At 48.7% G+C, this 15,198-nt stretch overlaps 1 protein-coding gene across 1 annotated transcript in view; it reads right to left on the bottom strand.

Annotated features, from left to right (window-relative positions):
- Positions 1-15,198, bottom strand: part of ICE1 (interactor of little elongation complex ELL subunit 1) — a 61,318-nt gene that overhangs the window by 20,146 nt on the left and 25,974 nt on the right. Inside the window, exons 11-13 of the mRNA XM_008251200.3 lie at positions 10,913-11,047; positions 7,556-7,968; positions 578-5,305 (exon numbers count right to left, since the gene is read on the bottom strand). Coding sequence (XP_008249422.3) covers positions 578-5,305; positions 7,556-7,968; positions 10,913-11,047 — 5,276 coding nt within the window. The remainder of the gene's footprint in view (positions 1-577; positions 5,306-7,555; positions 7,969-10,912; positions 11,048-15,198) is intronic.

Raw genomic sequence — 15,198 nt, forward strand, 5'->3', positions numbered from 1 at the left:
CGTCACTGCACGTTCTTGCTTATCTTTAGATCACCTAGGAAAAGCTAAAAGCAGCAAGGCTAAGTATCTATTGGGAGTATAAAACCTGCACTTTACAGAGGGCAGACCACGGCTAACCACTGGTAAGCCACAAGGGCGGGGGCGGGGTCCCCAGGCCTGCTTCGTGTGGTCTATCAGGCTTAAGTGTGAGCTCACATGGTTGCCCACTGTTACAGCCACCGAGAAAATACCACACAGTACCATGGTTTTGCCAAAACGACCTGGGACACGTGGAGGGCAGCATGCTGTGCCTTTGAGCATACCAGGATCAAGAGGAAATACGGCAATTTTAGCCTTGAAAGAGGAAATTTGCTTCAAACTTTAGGTTATTTGATGAACACAAGTTATTAAACCTCTAATACTTCCGTTTCAACTTTATAAAATGCCAGCTGGGAATAAATTATTTGTCTTAATGTTCACATACTTCTCAGTCTTTGTTGGCCTGGCTCATTAATCATTCAACACTTTGCGGGCAAGAGAGCCCTCATTCTAAGCACAGGCCATTCCTGACGTGCTCGGAGAAAGGCAGCCAACATACCTTTTTTGTTGTGCTGAATTCATAGACAACTTCCTTCTCTTGATCTCTCATCACTGGCTTTTTGGAGATATTGCCCACATACACATGGCTACGAATGACAGGCAACAGATCAAAGGACGACTCTGCAATTTTCTTCAGTGCATCGGCTATGGCTTTGTCATGGGACTCCACAGTTTCTTTGGGTTTTGAAGGCAACCGTGACTCTGTGTTGACAGCTCGAACAGAACTGCTCTCCTCCTCTGTGGCTCCAGCTTCAGCCTGAGGGAGGTTCCTCTGGAGGCTCCTGTGGACTCCTGCACTGGACTCCCTGCTCTCTGGTTCTGGGGAGCCGCTGCCCAGGCGCAGCCTCTTGGCACTCCTTGGTGTACATGTGGACAACGTCCTCTTCCCACCTGCATCCTGCTGAGCTCCCGAAGCCCTTGACTTCTCCTGGCGGGCGTCACCGGCAGAGCTACCTCCTGCCTTGACGAAAGCAGTTGATGCTGAAGTGATTGCCTTGAACCCTAGCAGAGCACTGACAGACCCCGGTAAGTTCTTAGAGTCTGCAGACGCACCTCGGGCGCGCTGAATGTTCCCCTTGAGGAGGTTCAGGGTGCGGGCCCTGGCAGACAACTCTGGATACATGGTGTCCAGGATCTTCACAGAATTCTCCTGAGGAGGCGCCCCCACGGCAGTGTGACTGGGCGCGCAGGCTGGGAGTCGGCCAGGCACAGGAAGCGCGTGCTTCGGGGTGGCTGCACAAAACTGCAGGGGCGAAGACACTACCCTCTCGCCAGCTGATGCGGCAGACGGAGACGGAGATGGAGACGGACCTGGGGGAGAGATGTGTCTGGGGTCTTCCAGCCATGGAGACAGCACGGGAGGCGCTGGGGTATCACATAAGGGAGAAATCTGGCCGACGGGAGAGGCTGGTGAGGAAGGGCTAGAACTGGAAATGAGAGGAGAAAGCGGCTGTGAAGTCCTTGGAGGTGTAGCTACCAGAGGAGCCAGCAGAGGCGGCAGAGGGGGCCCCACCTCTTGCCGTATCTTACTCAGAGTGTCAGGAGAGCACTCCGTGGGAGTAGAGGTGTCGGCATTGGCTAGAACAGGCTGAGTCTGGTTTCTTGGGGTTTTGACGTTACTTCTTTCACCTGAACAGGACTGAGAAACTTCACTTGGATGAGTCTCCACTTTGTTTGATGCTAAAGTCTTGGCTGGCTTGTTCGATGGCTCCTTGTTTGCAATCTTGGATCGATTCTTGTTTTTGCCACATGGCTCCAGTTTGGAGTTGTAATACGTGTGATCAGACGCAGCAACCTGAGTCTCAAAGGTCTGATCGTATATTTGAGAACTAATCCATATGCTAGGCTTAACAGGTCTATTCCGCAAACGACTTTTATCAAAGTTGGCGCTTTGACCACTGCTTGAAACATCCTCACAGGGAAGGGTGCTGCCACACAGGGGCTCCCGACACGCAGGGCCAGCGGCATCCGTGTCTGGGGACTTCTCCACAGAAGCCTCCGAAATGGACTCAGCTTCCAGCTCCCCCGGGTCCCGAGGAGCAGGGTCCTCAGGAGTCGCACACACTATCACCTGGTCCACATCGGGCCCGACGGACACACCACTGATGATGGTCCAGTTGTCCCCCTTTTCAATGACCAGGTTCTGATCCTTATTTATAAGGACGTTAATGACTTCCGAGGTCACTGTCGATATCTGACACTGGAAGGTCGTCTCGGCCTCCCTCGAGCTCTGCTCCGTCGTGGGCTCTGCTGCAGAGGCAGGGCACAGGGCCGCCTCGCCGCCATCTGCCTGCCTGGCCTCCTCAGGCCTGCTCTGGATGCGCTCGCGAGACCCATCCGGAACAGGGGAGCTGCTTCTGGCACCCACACTGGCGAGCAGCGGGAGCAGTTCTGGGGCACGAGAGGAAGAGCTAGCCACTTCCTGAGAGGGGACTTTTCCTTCTAATTTCTCAGTGGTCAGGCTGCTATTTATATTTAAGAACAGATTCCCAGAGTGATCCTGACAGCCCTCATAATTGATCTGCAGTTCCTGCCCAATCTTGGTGAGGACGTCAGACAGGGTCTCCAGAGAACACGGCGCCAGCTGACTTGCATTTTTTAAGGACTCGCCCTCATCCTCTGATTCGACCCACTCTTCAGAGGCACCAAGTGCTGCTTCCTCACAGGGTCCCTCTCTCGCCTCTCCTCCTGACAGTGCACTTTGCTTTAATTCTTTGTTCACTTCTTTATGCAGGGTTCCTTTGCTAGAACATTCTGAGACGGAGTCCCCCGAATTATAATCCTTCAGTTGACAACTTTCAAGAAACAGCACGACCTCAGATGTAGAGAGTCTGTCTATGTCAGGAAAAGCACTTATGTTACAATCCTGAAGAGCTGAGGTCAAACGGCCCACTTCCACGGAAGGTCCCGCCTCGGCCGCGCCAGGCTCTGCAGCTCCTGCGCCTCTCTGAGAGGCGTCTGGAGCATCCTGCTGGGTGCTCCCCACCACGGCCTCAGGGTCCTGCTCACCCTCACTGCAGCTGAAGGCCTCACTCTCCTCTACCTCGGTGTCATCCTCTCCTCCCTCCCGAATGCCTGTGTAACTATACAAAGTACCAGGGAAGCTACTCGGGGCCGCGTCCGGGGCTTCCTCGTCTTTTCTAGAAAATGCTGAAGAAGCGGCACTGCCTGCGGTGACGAGGCACTCAGGGAGGGCACCACGAGCTTTCGATGGCGACTTCAGAAGACCACGAGCGTTCGGCGGTGTGCCAGGAGAATCCTTTGCCACAGCCAGGGCCTCGCTTCCGGACCTTGCTGCCTCTCCACAGAGTGTTTCTTCAACAGGAAAGCCTCCAGGTGCTGCTGATGCGGAGGCCGGAGGCAACCCGCTGCCTTCCACCCCGCTGGAGTCCGGATCCGTGGTCTGTGGAAATGGCCTGTTATTCTGCACCTCTCCCTGCACTGCGGCCTCCCTCACCACGTCTTGGGTTCGGACAGGGATGTTCTCAGAAGAGAAAGATAATGTCCTATTTGTGGAACAACCCACGCTTTCTACTGGTAAAGAACCACCTGGAGAATCGCAATCTGATTTCCTCCAAGAGGTGGAGACCTCTGGTGAAGTGCTTCTCACGGACGCCTCCTGGATGCTCAGCGCTATGCCGGCTCCTTCTGCAGTGCACTTGGCTACAGGTGCAGTGCGGTCAGTTTCACGATCACTGCGCTCGGCTCCGAGAGCAGGCTCACTCCTGTGCAGTCTCAAGGGCTCCAATTTAGCGCCCTGACCCTTTTCAGGCCTTGACTGCTTCATGATAACAGACACTTGATTAGGCAACAGAGATGCGGTAGGTTTGAATTCTACAGGATTAGTGTTTTCCCCAGGAAGTTCAAGATTGGATGTTGCTCCTCTATTTTGCACGGACGGGATCCCCTTTTGTAGCTGATGGTCAGTCTTTTGTTCATGTTCTAGTTTAGCTTTCAGAATTTCTTCACCACGTCTTCTTAATAAATCACTGTGGTGCCAGGAAGTGCTTTTAACAAAACCAGAGGCACTCTTGACTGAGTCAGCTCGAGAATCTATTACTGATGTGAAACCTGACTTTGGAAGCATGAGTTCAATTCTTGGATCCTGACTTTCACATTGTCCATCCTTTGTTGCTTTCATAAATACTGAATGAGGAAATGAACAGACGTTGGTCATGCTGTTTATAATTTTCGTACACTCTCTCGCACTATTTTTCGGGTCATTAACATCAGATGCTCCCCACGCAGGGCTCAGAGCGCGCGAGCCCCTTCCCAGGTCACGGCCCCCTCCAGGCCGTTCTGCCTGCTCAGACTGCAGGTGCAGTGTGTTCAAGGTTTCTGGTTGCAGTTTCTGCTCTGAAGGACCCAGTTTGGCAGGGAGCACTTTCGTGGGAGTATCTGTGTCACTAACGAGCTGGAACGGACAAGACTGAGGGTTTCTGCTAACAGACAGCACTACTGAGGTAGAAGAGGAAGAAAAATTGGCTCCAGCATCAGGCCTCGACGCATCTACTGTATAATCTGCGTGGCTGTCCTCAGGTTCTGAGGACTCCCCCATAATGGACCCGTGCACACTGTTCCTGGCCTTCGCTGCTTCTCCAGACAGTCCCTGAAAATGGTCAGACAGGGCTACAGAGTCTGACTGAGGAGCTACGTCTTCAGGTACGGCCCACTTAGTAAACTCCGACTTGGGGGAGCCTATCCCTTTGGACAACAGGGTTTTCTGTTCCGTCTCAGTGAGCTCCTTCAGTGGCCTCTTGCCAAGGGGAGAAGAACATGGGGCGGACTTCCCAGGGGCAGCTTGCTTTTCTCGCTCTGGGTTGCTGGACAGCTTTTCAACCCACACAGTCCTGGTGGGCTTGGGAAGGGGCTCCTCAGTCTGAACAGACCTCTCCAGCTCCCTGACCTCCATCTGTGTTTCTGCCCCATCTGAAATGTCTCTCTCTCTACCCGCCGTGAAGTCAGATGACGGGGTCCAGCGTTCACAGGGCACGGCCGAAGGCTCTCTCGGTGCTGCTGCTGGAGTCTCAGGTCCAGCAGCTGTCACTCTGCAGACCTCCTGGGATTTGGGCTTTTCCTCCCATGTGCCACTTCCTGTACTCTTCCTGGATAAGCCAAAATAATCTCGGGGTTCAGCTGTGTCATCTTCTGAAACAGACTCAGCAGAAGTTCGAGGCTGGGCTGTGTCATTGTCACTGGAATCTGTATACTCTCCAAAGTAGGTTTCCTGAAAGGGTAAAAATTAGCCATGAGCACTCATTCAGCAGACCAATTAAGGCAACCAATCCAAGGCACAAAGAGGACATGATTCCCGAGGAACCCCTGAACTCACATCTGAGAAGGGAGTCGTTACTGAGGAGGGGTCTACACCTGCACTCCAAATGCACTTCCCCATTTTCTGGTGCAGAGGCTCACAGCCTCTGGCTCCACAGCCCACGAGGCTCCTCTCCTTTCCCAATGTCACACACGCTGGGGGCAGCCCTACCACATGCCAGGCATCACCATGGCTCTGGGAATCTGTGAGGATCTCCTGCCAACAGCTCTTCCCAACACTTCCTCAGACTGAATGCTGTACCATCTTTTTTCTTTTTTTTTTTTTTTTTGTATATTTTATTTGAAAGCGGGTGTTAGAGAATGAGAGGCAGAGACTAGTTTCCTCCCCAGATGTCCACAACTGGTGATGGGCCAGGCCGCAGCCAGGACCAGGAGCCAGGAGCTTCTTCTAGGTCTTCCACATGAGTGCAGGGGCCCAAGGACTTGGGTCATCCTCTGAGGAGCTGGAGAGGAAGCAGAGCAGCCAGGATTCGAACCAGCATCCACAGAGGATGCTGGCACTGCTGGCCATGGCTTTAACCCGCTGGACCGCAGGCGCTGGCCCAGGCTGTGGTCTCCGGGCAGTGAGGACCCACCTCTACTCTAGAAGCCTCTGTGACACCAGCTACGCCGTCGGTCTGTGCTGACTCTAGCCCCGGGCCTCCTTTCTGGTGAAGACTCAGAGCCAGCTCCCACTGAGAAGGCCCTCTCCTCTCCTGAACCCACGCTGCCCCAGCCCCTGGCCTTCCTCTGCCTTCAGTCTCCTGCTCCCTCCCGCCACCTCTGCTTGTCACTTGCACACTGACTGCTCCCCAGGATTCTGAGTGGGATCCCACTCCTTCCACTCCACACACGCCGGCTGGATGCCATCTGCTGTACTCAAGCACCTGTGTTCCACCATTCCCCCTCCAGCACCAGGCCTGTGTCTAGAACGTGTGTGGCATCGGCTCTCTTGGACATCCTCACATCCCTGGTGTCTAACACGTCACATCACTTCCCGGGAAGCAGGATCCCTTCTTGTGCATTTGTTAATACCCATTACCCCTCCACCCCCTTAATCACCACCCTGGAAGTTATCAACTGCTGCTTACCTGACCTAACATTTTTCAAACCAGTCTCTACTTCCTGAATCTCAGTGCCACAACCTGGGTAAACAGCTTACAAAACCACAGCGCTGTCTGCAGTCTTGCCTGCTTCCTGACCGTCCCTCATTTGCTATTCAGTCTTACAGTGACTACACTAAAACTTTCAAGTGAAGACTGATCATTAAGCTTGCATTTCTGGACTGTCCATCCCCTACAAGATGAAATGCACTTTTCTTAGGAGGACATACACAGTGCTTCCTGTTGTGCCCTGCTGGAATGTTCCCCAACACTGTGTTGCTCATAAGGAAATCTTCCACCTGAAACAGCCTCTCTAACTCTAAAATCCAGTGTGGGGATCCTATCTTCTGGCAGCTTCTTGCAGCCTCCACCCGGGGCCTCTGCCAGGATGGAGCTGTTTCCGTCTGTGAGTGCAGTGTGTTTCCCAGTACGGCAGTACACTATCACAGCAGTGCAACTAGATGTTTTCGTGCTGGCCCCATTCCACAAGACACCCAGTACGGTGCTGACCAAATCCTTGGTCATCTCTGCACTCCCAGCGCCTACCCAGTATTTGAAACACAACACACGAGCAGTGTGTCCCAGAAGGAAGTGACTCCTTAAGCCAAGAGATATGTAAATCTGCTTCAACAATACTATCTTCCTAAGAAAACACCATAAACCACCCCATGAGCCCATGAAAAGATTAATTCCCAAGTGCAGACCTTGGCTCTGCAAAGCGAATGGACATGCATGATAGTCACTTGGGTTTTCCTAGCACTGTACAACTGCACTGTAAGCCCATATTCGTCAGGTACTAGAGAAGAACACAAAGTGCATTATTCCCATTGGATACTTATAATCTGGCTTGGTTAGAGACAAACAAAAATCAAACCATAGTACCAGGTAAAGAAGGCCTATAACAAAAGTGTATGCTGACCCAGTGGGTCCTGGCACACCTTTTACAGTCTCGTGGTACCCACTAATAAAACTGGCTACAACAAGTTGTTTTTATCGAAGTGCTACTAGTGTCCTCTGAGTATCACTGCCAGGTCAGGCTCAGCCATGGAAGCAGAACTCACCGGTGCAAGTGGAGACGTTAAGGAGCCCAGGGGCGGTGACGACATCAGAGGGGGCGAGGGCACCGGAGACAGAAGAGGAGGGGGAAGTTTAAAGAAGTCAATTGCAGCTTGAAGGTCTTCATCAAGCCAATGCTCCTGGTCAGACCCGGCAGTGCCACCACCGTCGGCCGCACTCTGCACTGAAACCTCGGGGTTTCTGTCCTTGTGGAAAGCATGGTCAGCGCTATCGTCAGCTCCACTGGGCCTCTCTGTTTCCACATTTTCATGGGAAGAAAAGTCCCCCTCCAGCTCCATGGACAAATCTGCGAGGCATGCCTGTCCGTCTGGGGTCCTGAGAGGACCACTTTGTGCTGGAGGTAGAGCGCCGCCTTCCCCAGACGCCTTGCACCTGGTGCTGTCTCCAGCAGGCTGTTCTGTAGAGGGGAGAAGGCAGGCAGCTATCAGACACTGACAGTATCAGGAAGACTAATGCTTGCAATGTTAAGTTCAGTAAGCAGAAACATTTTAAAAATGAAAATCAATTTCAAAACATTACCTCGAACATCTGACTACATTTCACACATGTAAGCTACCCTTACGAGGAAAGTGAGGGATACAGGAAGAAGGGAGACGGCTAGAGGAGACAGCCCTGTAGCACGTGGGCCAACGACGCGCAGCTGGGAAGCTTCCGCAGCAGTGCTGAGGGGTCTTGCTAATCATCATTCTCTGGTGGAGCTTTCCAGACAACCAGCAGGATCTGGCAGAGAAATGACTGCATAACGGCTGGCACTACTTTTCTGTCTGAAAAGCTTCCCATGCCAATGCAACAGCAAAGTCACCATGAAAAGCCAACATGTTAGGGTCCTGATTTTGGTGAACTTCAGTATTACTGAGTTATAAAGCACAGAATAAAATAATTATCTGTAAGACTATTCTCATACAAATGAATGAATGAATGAATGAATGAATAAACAGTGGAGGAGAGACAGCTCCTCCTTCCAGAAGAATGTCAATTCATAAATGCAACACTGGGGTGAGCATTGTGGCACAGCAGGTGAAGCCACCCGCTTCAGCCCACATGGGTGCCGGTTCAAGTCCTGGCTGCTCCACTTCCAATCCAGCTCTGCTATGGCCTGGGAAATCAGGAGAAGATGGCCTGGGTCCTTGGGCCTCTGCACCCACGTGGGAGACCAGGAAGAAGCTCCTGGCTTCGGATCGGCCCAGCTCCGACAGCTGCGGCCGTCCGGGGAGTGAACCAGTAGATGGAAGACTGATCTCTCTCTCTCTCTCTCTCTCTCTCTCTCTCTCTCTCTCTGCCTCTCTATAACTCTGTCTTTCAAATAAATAAATAAACCTTAAAAAGAAAAAGCAAACACAAATTTAGAGAAATACAAAATTCATTATCAGGCAAATATCAACGCAGTAATTACAGCAGGACGATCCGCTGCCGGCTGCTAACATGTCTGGGTGGCAGTTTCAGAGGAACAAATTACTGGCATCATGTGTAAGTATCTTTCTCAACTAATTAGGGAAAAGTACCTTTCCTCCACAGAGGAACCTGTAGACAGCACTCTGTGCAAGGGAGCCAGGTGGCCATCCCTGGGGACAGGACATTTCCAGATCACCTAGCCCAGGCCCAGGGAAACACCACTGCTGTGTGCCACCAGTCACTGCCTCAGACTAACACAGAAGACATCAGAGTCGCCAAAACAACAGACTCCACACCACATAATTCTACAAAGAAACACTCTCCCTAGGAGGCAAAGACACGGGAACATGGGAAGATGAGGAACTCTGAGACAGGGGCAGACGAAAGGAAGATGACTCCTAAGGCAAGTGGGGTCCAAACTGGACCCTAGAAGTGGAAGAGGCAGCAGCAAGGAACGGAGGGCTAGCTCACAGGACTGCACCAACAGTTCTGGCGTTCAGCATGGGAAATGGAGAATGCTAAACTCAGGGAATTCTAGGTGAGGGTCTAAGGACCTCTCTGTACCATGTCTGTAAGGGTCCCGTCTCATAACAAGATTCCTAAGTTGCAATATCTTCTGTTCTACCTTGGAAAAGCTGATGTAAGTAATGGCCTTACCCTTCATAATTGTATTTTTAATAAAATACAATTCGACTATTAGATCATCTTCTTAGTACTACTTTCACAACACAAAATCAAAACTTGAAATAAGAGGACTGACTGACAGAGAAGGCTGCCTCTGCCAGAACAGGCGAGTGGTGAACGCTCAACTGTGGGGATTCATTTAGGCGCTCCAGGCACCAGCTGGCGACTGTCAGCCCCATTCTTCAGGTGGCCAGAGGGACAACCCACCCAGATCTGCAATGCGACACATGCCAGGTCAAGCATAAATAACATGCAGGTATATTTATTGTTTTTATTTTATTTTTTTATTTTTGACAGGCAGAGTGGACAGTGAGAGAGAGAGAGACAGAGAAAGGTCTTCCTTTGCCGTTGGTTCACTCCCCAATGGGCGCTGTGGCCAGCACATGGATCCGAAGCCAGGAGCCAGGTGCTTCTCCTGGTCTTCCATGCGGGTGCAGGGCCCAAGCACTTGGGCCATCCTCCACTGCACTCACGGGCCACAGCAGAGAGCTGGACTGGAAGAGGAGCAACCAGGACAGAATCCGGCTCCCCAACCGGGACTAAAACCCGGTGTGCCAGTGCTGCAGGCGGAGGATTAGCCTAGTGAGCCGCGGTGCCGGCCCATGCATGTATATCTATTATCTCTCAGGGACTCCATCCTCAGAAGCCGGAGAGGAAGTCACAGGCACCCATTTCTACAGATTTTGATGCTCAATATTCTACACATTCAAAGGAGAAAATTAATAATATGCCAAAAAGATCAATAAGCACTTTGATCTTATGCAAGGCAGTGGTCTTCTTCCCTTCTACTCAAGGTAGCTAATCTATTTCCAAATCTTTAGCCCTTGAGGGACCGTAACTGTGAACATGGTAGAAAGCCTTCATGACATTCATCACAAGTCACCATGTTTAACCAAAGGAACTAGCAAATTACATGATAAATATAGGAGGGGAAACTGCTGACGGGCGAGCAAAGGCGCGAAAAGGTTTAGCACTGCGTCCTGCAGTGTTCTGCTAGGCCTATCTGCCTCCTCCATCTGTCCTTCCAGTCCCTTTGAACACCCTGATGAAAGCTGCTGTTACAAAATCAGAACTTAAACAAACGCATTCACTGAGATGCAAAGCCACAAGGGGGAAAGAGTGAGGGATGGCTCAAAGTACCCATTCTAGTTGATCTCATTTTTTTCATGTTAAGGTTAAGAAAACATTGAAAACTAAAGGCTGCGATGCAATGGAAAACATTTCTATTTCATGGCAGACATGGACATCTGTAAGCCTCTCCTCACCTAGGACCCATCTGCTGCCTTCGCCTGGGAGTCTGTGCGCTGTATCACCTAGGACCCATCTGCCGCCTTCGCCTGGGAGTCTGTGTGCTGTATTGACACAGAGCCAGAGTTCCTTCAGGAGCAGTTTCACTTTCCCTGTGAAAAAGAGGAAAACAGTAAAGTCACGTCATTTGGCTCAACCCACACAAGGCCAGAGCATATCCTGTGAAGTCACGACTCACTGGGGACTTGACTCCGCCACCGTGCACAAGTCAGTCACCGACAGAAAGCTCTGCCATGCTTCCGGGGGACTGAAGGCGGACCACAGATCTGCTTGCTATTTTAATGTGGGAGCCGAGCAAGGACCTACTTGCTGTGAAAGGCTTTCACCACTTTCACAACGGGGACAAATCCATCTTTAGCCCACACTGTTTCTCCACAGAATGCTAAAAGATGGAGAAGGAAGTATTGTTAACGACTTACAATACAAGGCATTTGGTGCTGTATTTGTATGTTTTACAAGGAATGGCAGAAAAGTATCCTTAAGTTGTATGAAGTAATGAGAAAAGTCATTAGACTTGACCATGCTAGAATTAACCTGGGAGGGTTGGTGGACTGTAGCAAATCCATCAGAGAAGTTGAGGGGAGATGGGTGGGAGGCCAATGTGTGTATACACATACATGGTCAGGCACAGATGCAAATACCTAAGGACAGAAACAAGCACAGTGTTTCACGAGGAAAACAAAACTTCTGGAAAAGTGGAGTCCCAGGGGCCTGGGTACCGGCAATGGCTAAGAACACACTCAGACTTAAGGCTCCAGGCAAGCTGTAACCACGACTGCCCTGGAGAATCCATATTATGTCACACTGTTACAGCTTTTTTAAAAAATAAACATTGTGAAGTGAATTCTAAAAATACCTTCCAAAGCAAAAGCACTCATGAAAGTATCAGCAGCTTATAGTGAACCGTGCATAGAACCCACTCTAAATCACAGTCAACCAAGAGTAGCTTCAAGTGTTAGGTAACTTCAGGCCACCTCCAAGTTCTACTATGGTTTCCTTCAACTCCAGTGTTCAGATTAACCTTAAGCATTTAATGAAATTAGTGAAATCCTTAATCCAGTTCAAGGAAACATGAAAAGACTAACCTTACAAATCAAAACAGGTTAGTCCTACATAAGCTGGAAAACTGCATCGCTCCAAAAAATGAAGGCCACAGAAAGGGGCCGGAAGAAAGCGGGGACAGTCACGGGTGTTGGAAAAGCTGGCCATTTCCAAGCCCGCCTGACGCAGTCAACAGTCTCACGTCACTGGGAGTGAGGCACACCCATTTTTCAGTTTCAGAATTCTGAGATCAAGCAGCTTATCCACACTGCGATTTAACCGGCCCAAAAGCCCGCTTCCAAACAGTGGAATCCCCTTTGCTTAAATGCCTGACCAGGGTCCCTGCTTATTATGTATACCCAAAGCAGCAAGGAACCTTACAAAAAAAGAACGAACGTTACTTTTCCATTCCTACAGAGGCTATTAACCAGAGTCTACACTTATCCCAAATGAGCACTCATCACATCACTTCTGACCAAAAAAAAAACTACACATTCCCAACAAAGCAGGGGAAAAAATCGCCTGTGCGGTTCATTACTTAGTTGTGAAGACAAAAACCTCATGAAAACTGAATCACACACCTTTTTCTGATCCTTCAAAATGCTATCAATTCTAAAGCATTTAGAGAATCTCTGGACTTCACTGCTCTGTCCATTTCTGAACCTATATACACTCCCTACAGTATTCCAAACACTTGTTCTTTCTTTCTGATAAAGTTTCACAACTGCTTGTCCCTCTCCACAGAGAAGCTCACTGGGTTTTGAGTCCGTACGTGTGGGGACACTGGGGAAAGGTTCACACGCACACGATGCTTGCTTCTGTGTTCAGCTCTCCTGCAATGCTCTTCAGGAACGTCGCATAGCTTTCCTCACTGAGGTCCTCATAAGGCTTCTAGGTCTCTCCTGAGGCACAGTCGGCCTTGGAGATGAGTGTCCTCTGCCCCTTCTCTGACAGTCAGCAGTGACACATCGCACACCACCGCTTTACCAAGTGCCCTTCACTGCCACTTCTGTCTGCGGCTCCGCCTAGCACTTTCTACACGGTCGTATCAGCTGCACCACAGACAATTCTACGGCTCCCTAGGAGTGCGCAAGTGCTCGCTCTGCCACGTCTGTTTGCTGCACTGATTAGGGCTCCAGTATTGCAAGCAGGCTGGCCTTGTTTCCCATAGTTATGACTATGCTTTTAAAGGGCCACCATTCTCAGATCAAAAAACAATTTTGTTTTCTATTACCTCATCAAATATACATATATCTTTCAATTAGAAATGGGTGAATGACATAATTAGAACCAGGTGTTCTATTTATGAGATACATCTTCATGTCATAAATGGTCTAAATTACCTAATTACTCATGGATTTTATTTCTTAAAATTGTATTTAGTGTTTTCAAAGCTATATTATCAAATGACAGAGTTGGCTCATGAGTATGTGTGTGGATATTATTCTAATCTGCTTTGGGTACGGTGTGTTCTACCCTATGAGAATGAGATGGACAGAGTCCATAATGTTACAAGTAATTCAATAAATAAGTTAATAAAGACAACATGTTTTCATTGACAGCTTCACAGACCACACCCATAAAACCACCTGGATCTATCATGGCATTAGATTTTTATTTTTAACCTCTTTTTCCAGTTTATTTTTTGGTCAGGTGTGCAACAACTATTCTGAGTCAAACTGCACATGTTTTCCTAGAAAACAATACATTTCACCTACATTTCGCATATAAATGTGAAACTGTGCATGAAGGACTTCCTCCGCTGCAGTTCTGCGGGTTTCTAATCCTGGTGGTATAAGGTTTCTTTCCCGCCTGCTTCCTACCAGAGTCCCTGGCTTCCGCAGCCTTGCGAAGGCACAGCTGCTGGCCGAGAGCTGGGGACCAACTGCTGTTTCCTCTCTCACATTTCCATTCCCATTTCCATCATCACATAAATTTTCACTTCCATTCTCAAGTTTCTTTTGTATTTCCATCCCTTCTTAGTTGCACACTTCATTTTCTGTGTTTCTTACTTTCTAGAAATATGCACTTATGATCATAAAACATGTCTTTGAATATCTAAGAAACTGGCTATATCCCAAAGGTTTAATAAATACTGCCATATTGTTTATTTCCAAAACAGTTTAGTGTTTCATTTACTATTTTCCATGATCCAAAAGGGGTAGGTTTGTGTTCATGTGGATTTAGATCCCATGTAAACTTTCTACGTTTTTGTTGATGCAGGTCTAACAGGATTTTTATTAGTAGACTGGAGATGTTTTGTTGTTTTTAGTCAACTTTTATATGTGCTTGAAAAAAATTTTACAACTCCGTTCTATGATTTACAAAGAGTGATATGCCAATTACCAAACTTGCAACCGTGATTCTAATTCCATCTTTGGTCTGCTTTCTCTCTCAATTTTTGAGTAAAATATTAAAGTCTCCCATGATGAAAACAGATATGGCTAATCCAGTCAGAATTTCCAAAAGTTTTCTTTAACACAGGTTTATGCTTTTAGGTCTACAACAGCAGAATTTGTAAATTTGTTTCTAAGCATAAATATTTTTTGCCTTATATTTGTTTTCACATTAGCATTGCTATCTTTATCCATCACGCTATCTTGACATCATCTGAATTTAGGTCTGTTTTCTAGGAGCACGCCAGAGATGGAAACTCCACACAAAAATCACCCTCAACACTTGGTAGGCCCTTGAACAAGCCTAAGTTTCTGCTCAGGGGAGTGTCCTCCCGTGACTACTGGGTCACTCTCTCTCTTGGCAGTTCTGTCCCCCTATGAGAAGTCCTAGCACATGGTTAAAGACACCTCTGGCTCTACCCTCCACATTCTTATAATTTTTTTCTACTACTTTTGTTATTACTATTACTTATTCCTTTGTACCACAGTCTCAGAGAAATGTAACACTTAATCTCTTGGTTCACGAAATCTATTTTCTATTATCTGTCCATCCAACATTGAGGCTTTCTAATGGGTTTATTTCTGCAACTATGTTTAATTCTAGAGACACTCAACTGGTTCCACTGCATAGCAGAAGCCTACGGAGAGGTTTAGGTTTACACTGAGGACACTTAGTCAGTTTTTAACATTTTCTCCTTATCCACGGTTAAATACTGTTACCTCAGTTTTCTTGTATCTATCTAGTGTTTTCTTGTCACTACTTTTTCTTGTTTTTTTTTTTTTTTTTTTTTTTTAAAGATTTGCTT

Source organism: Oryctolagus cuniculus, chromosome 14 (assembly GCF_964237555.1).
Source record: "Oryctolagus cuniculus chromosome 14, mOryCun1.1, whole genome shotgun sequence".
NCBI classification, from domain to species: Eukaryota; Metazoa; Chordata; class Mammalia; order Lagomorpha; family Leporidae; genus Oryctolagus; species Oryctolagus cuniculus.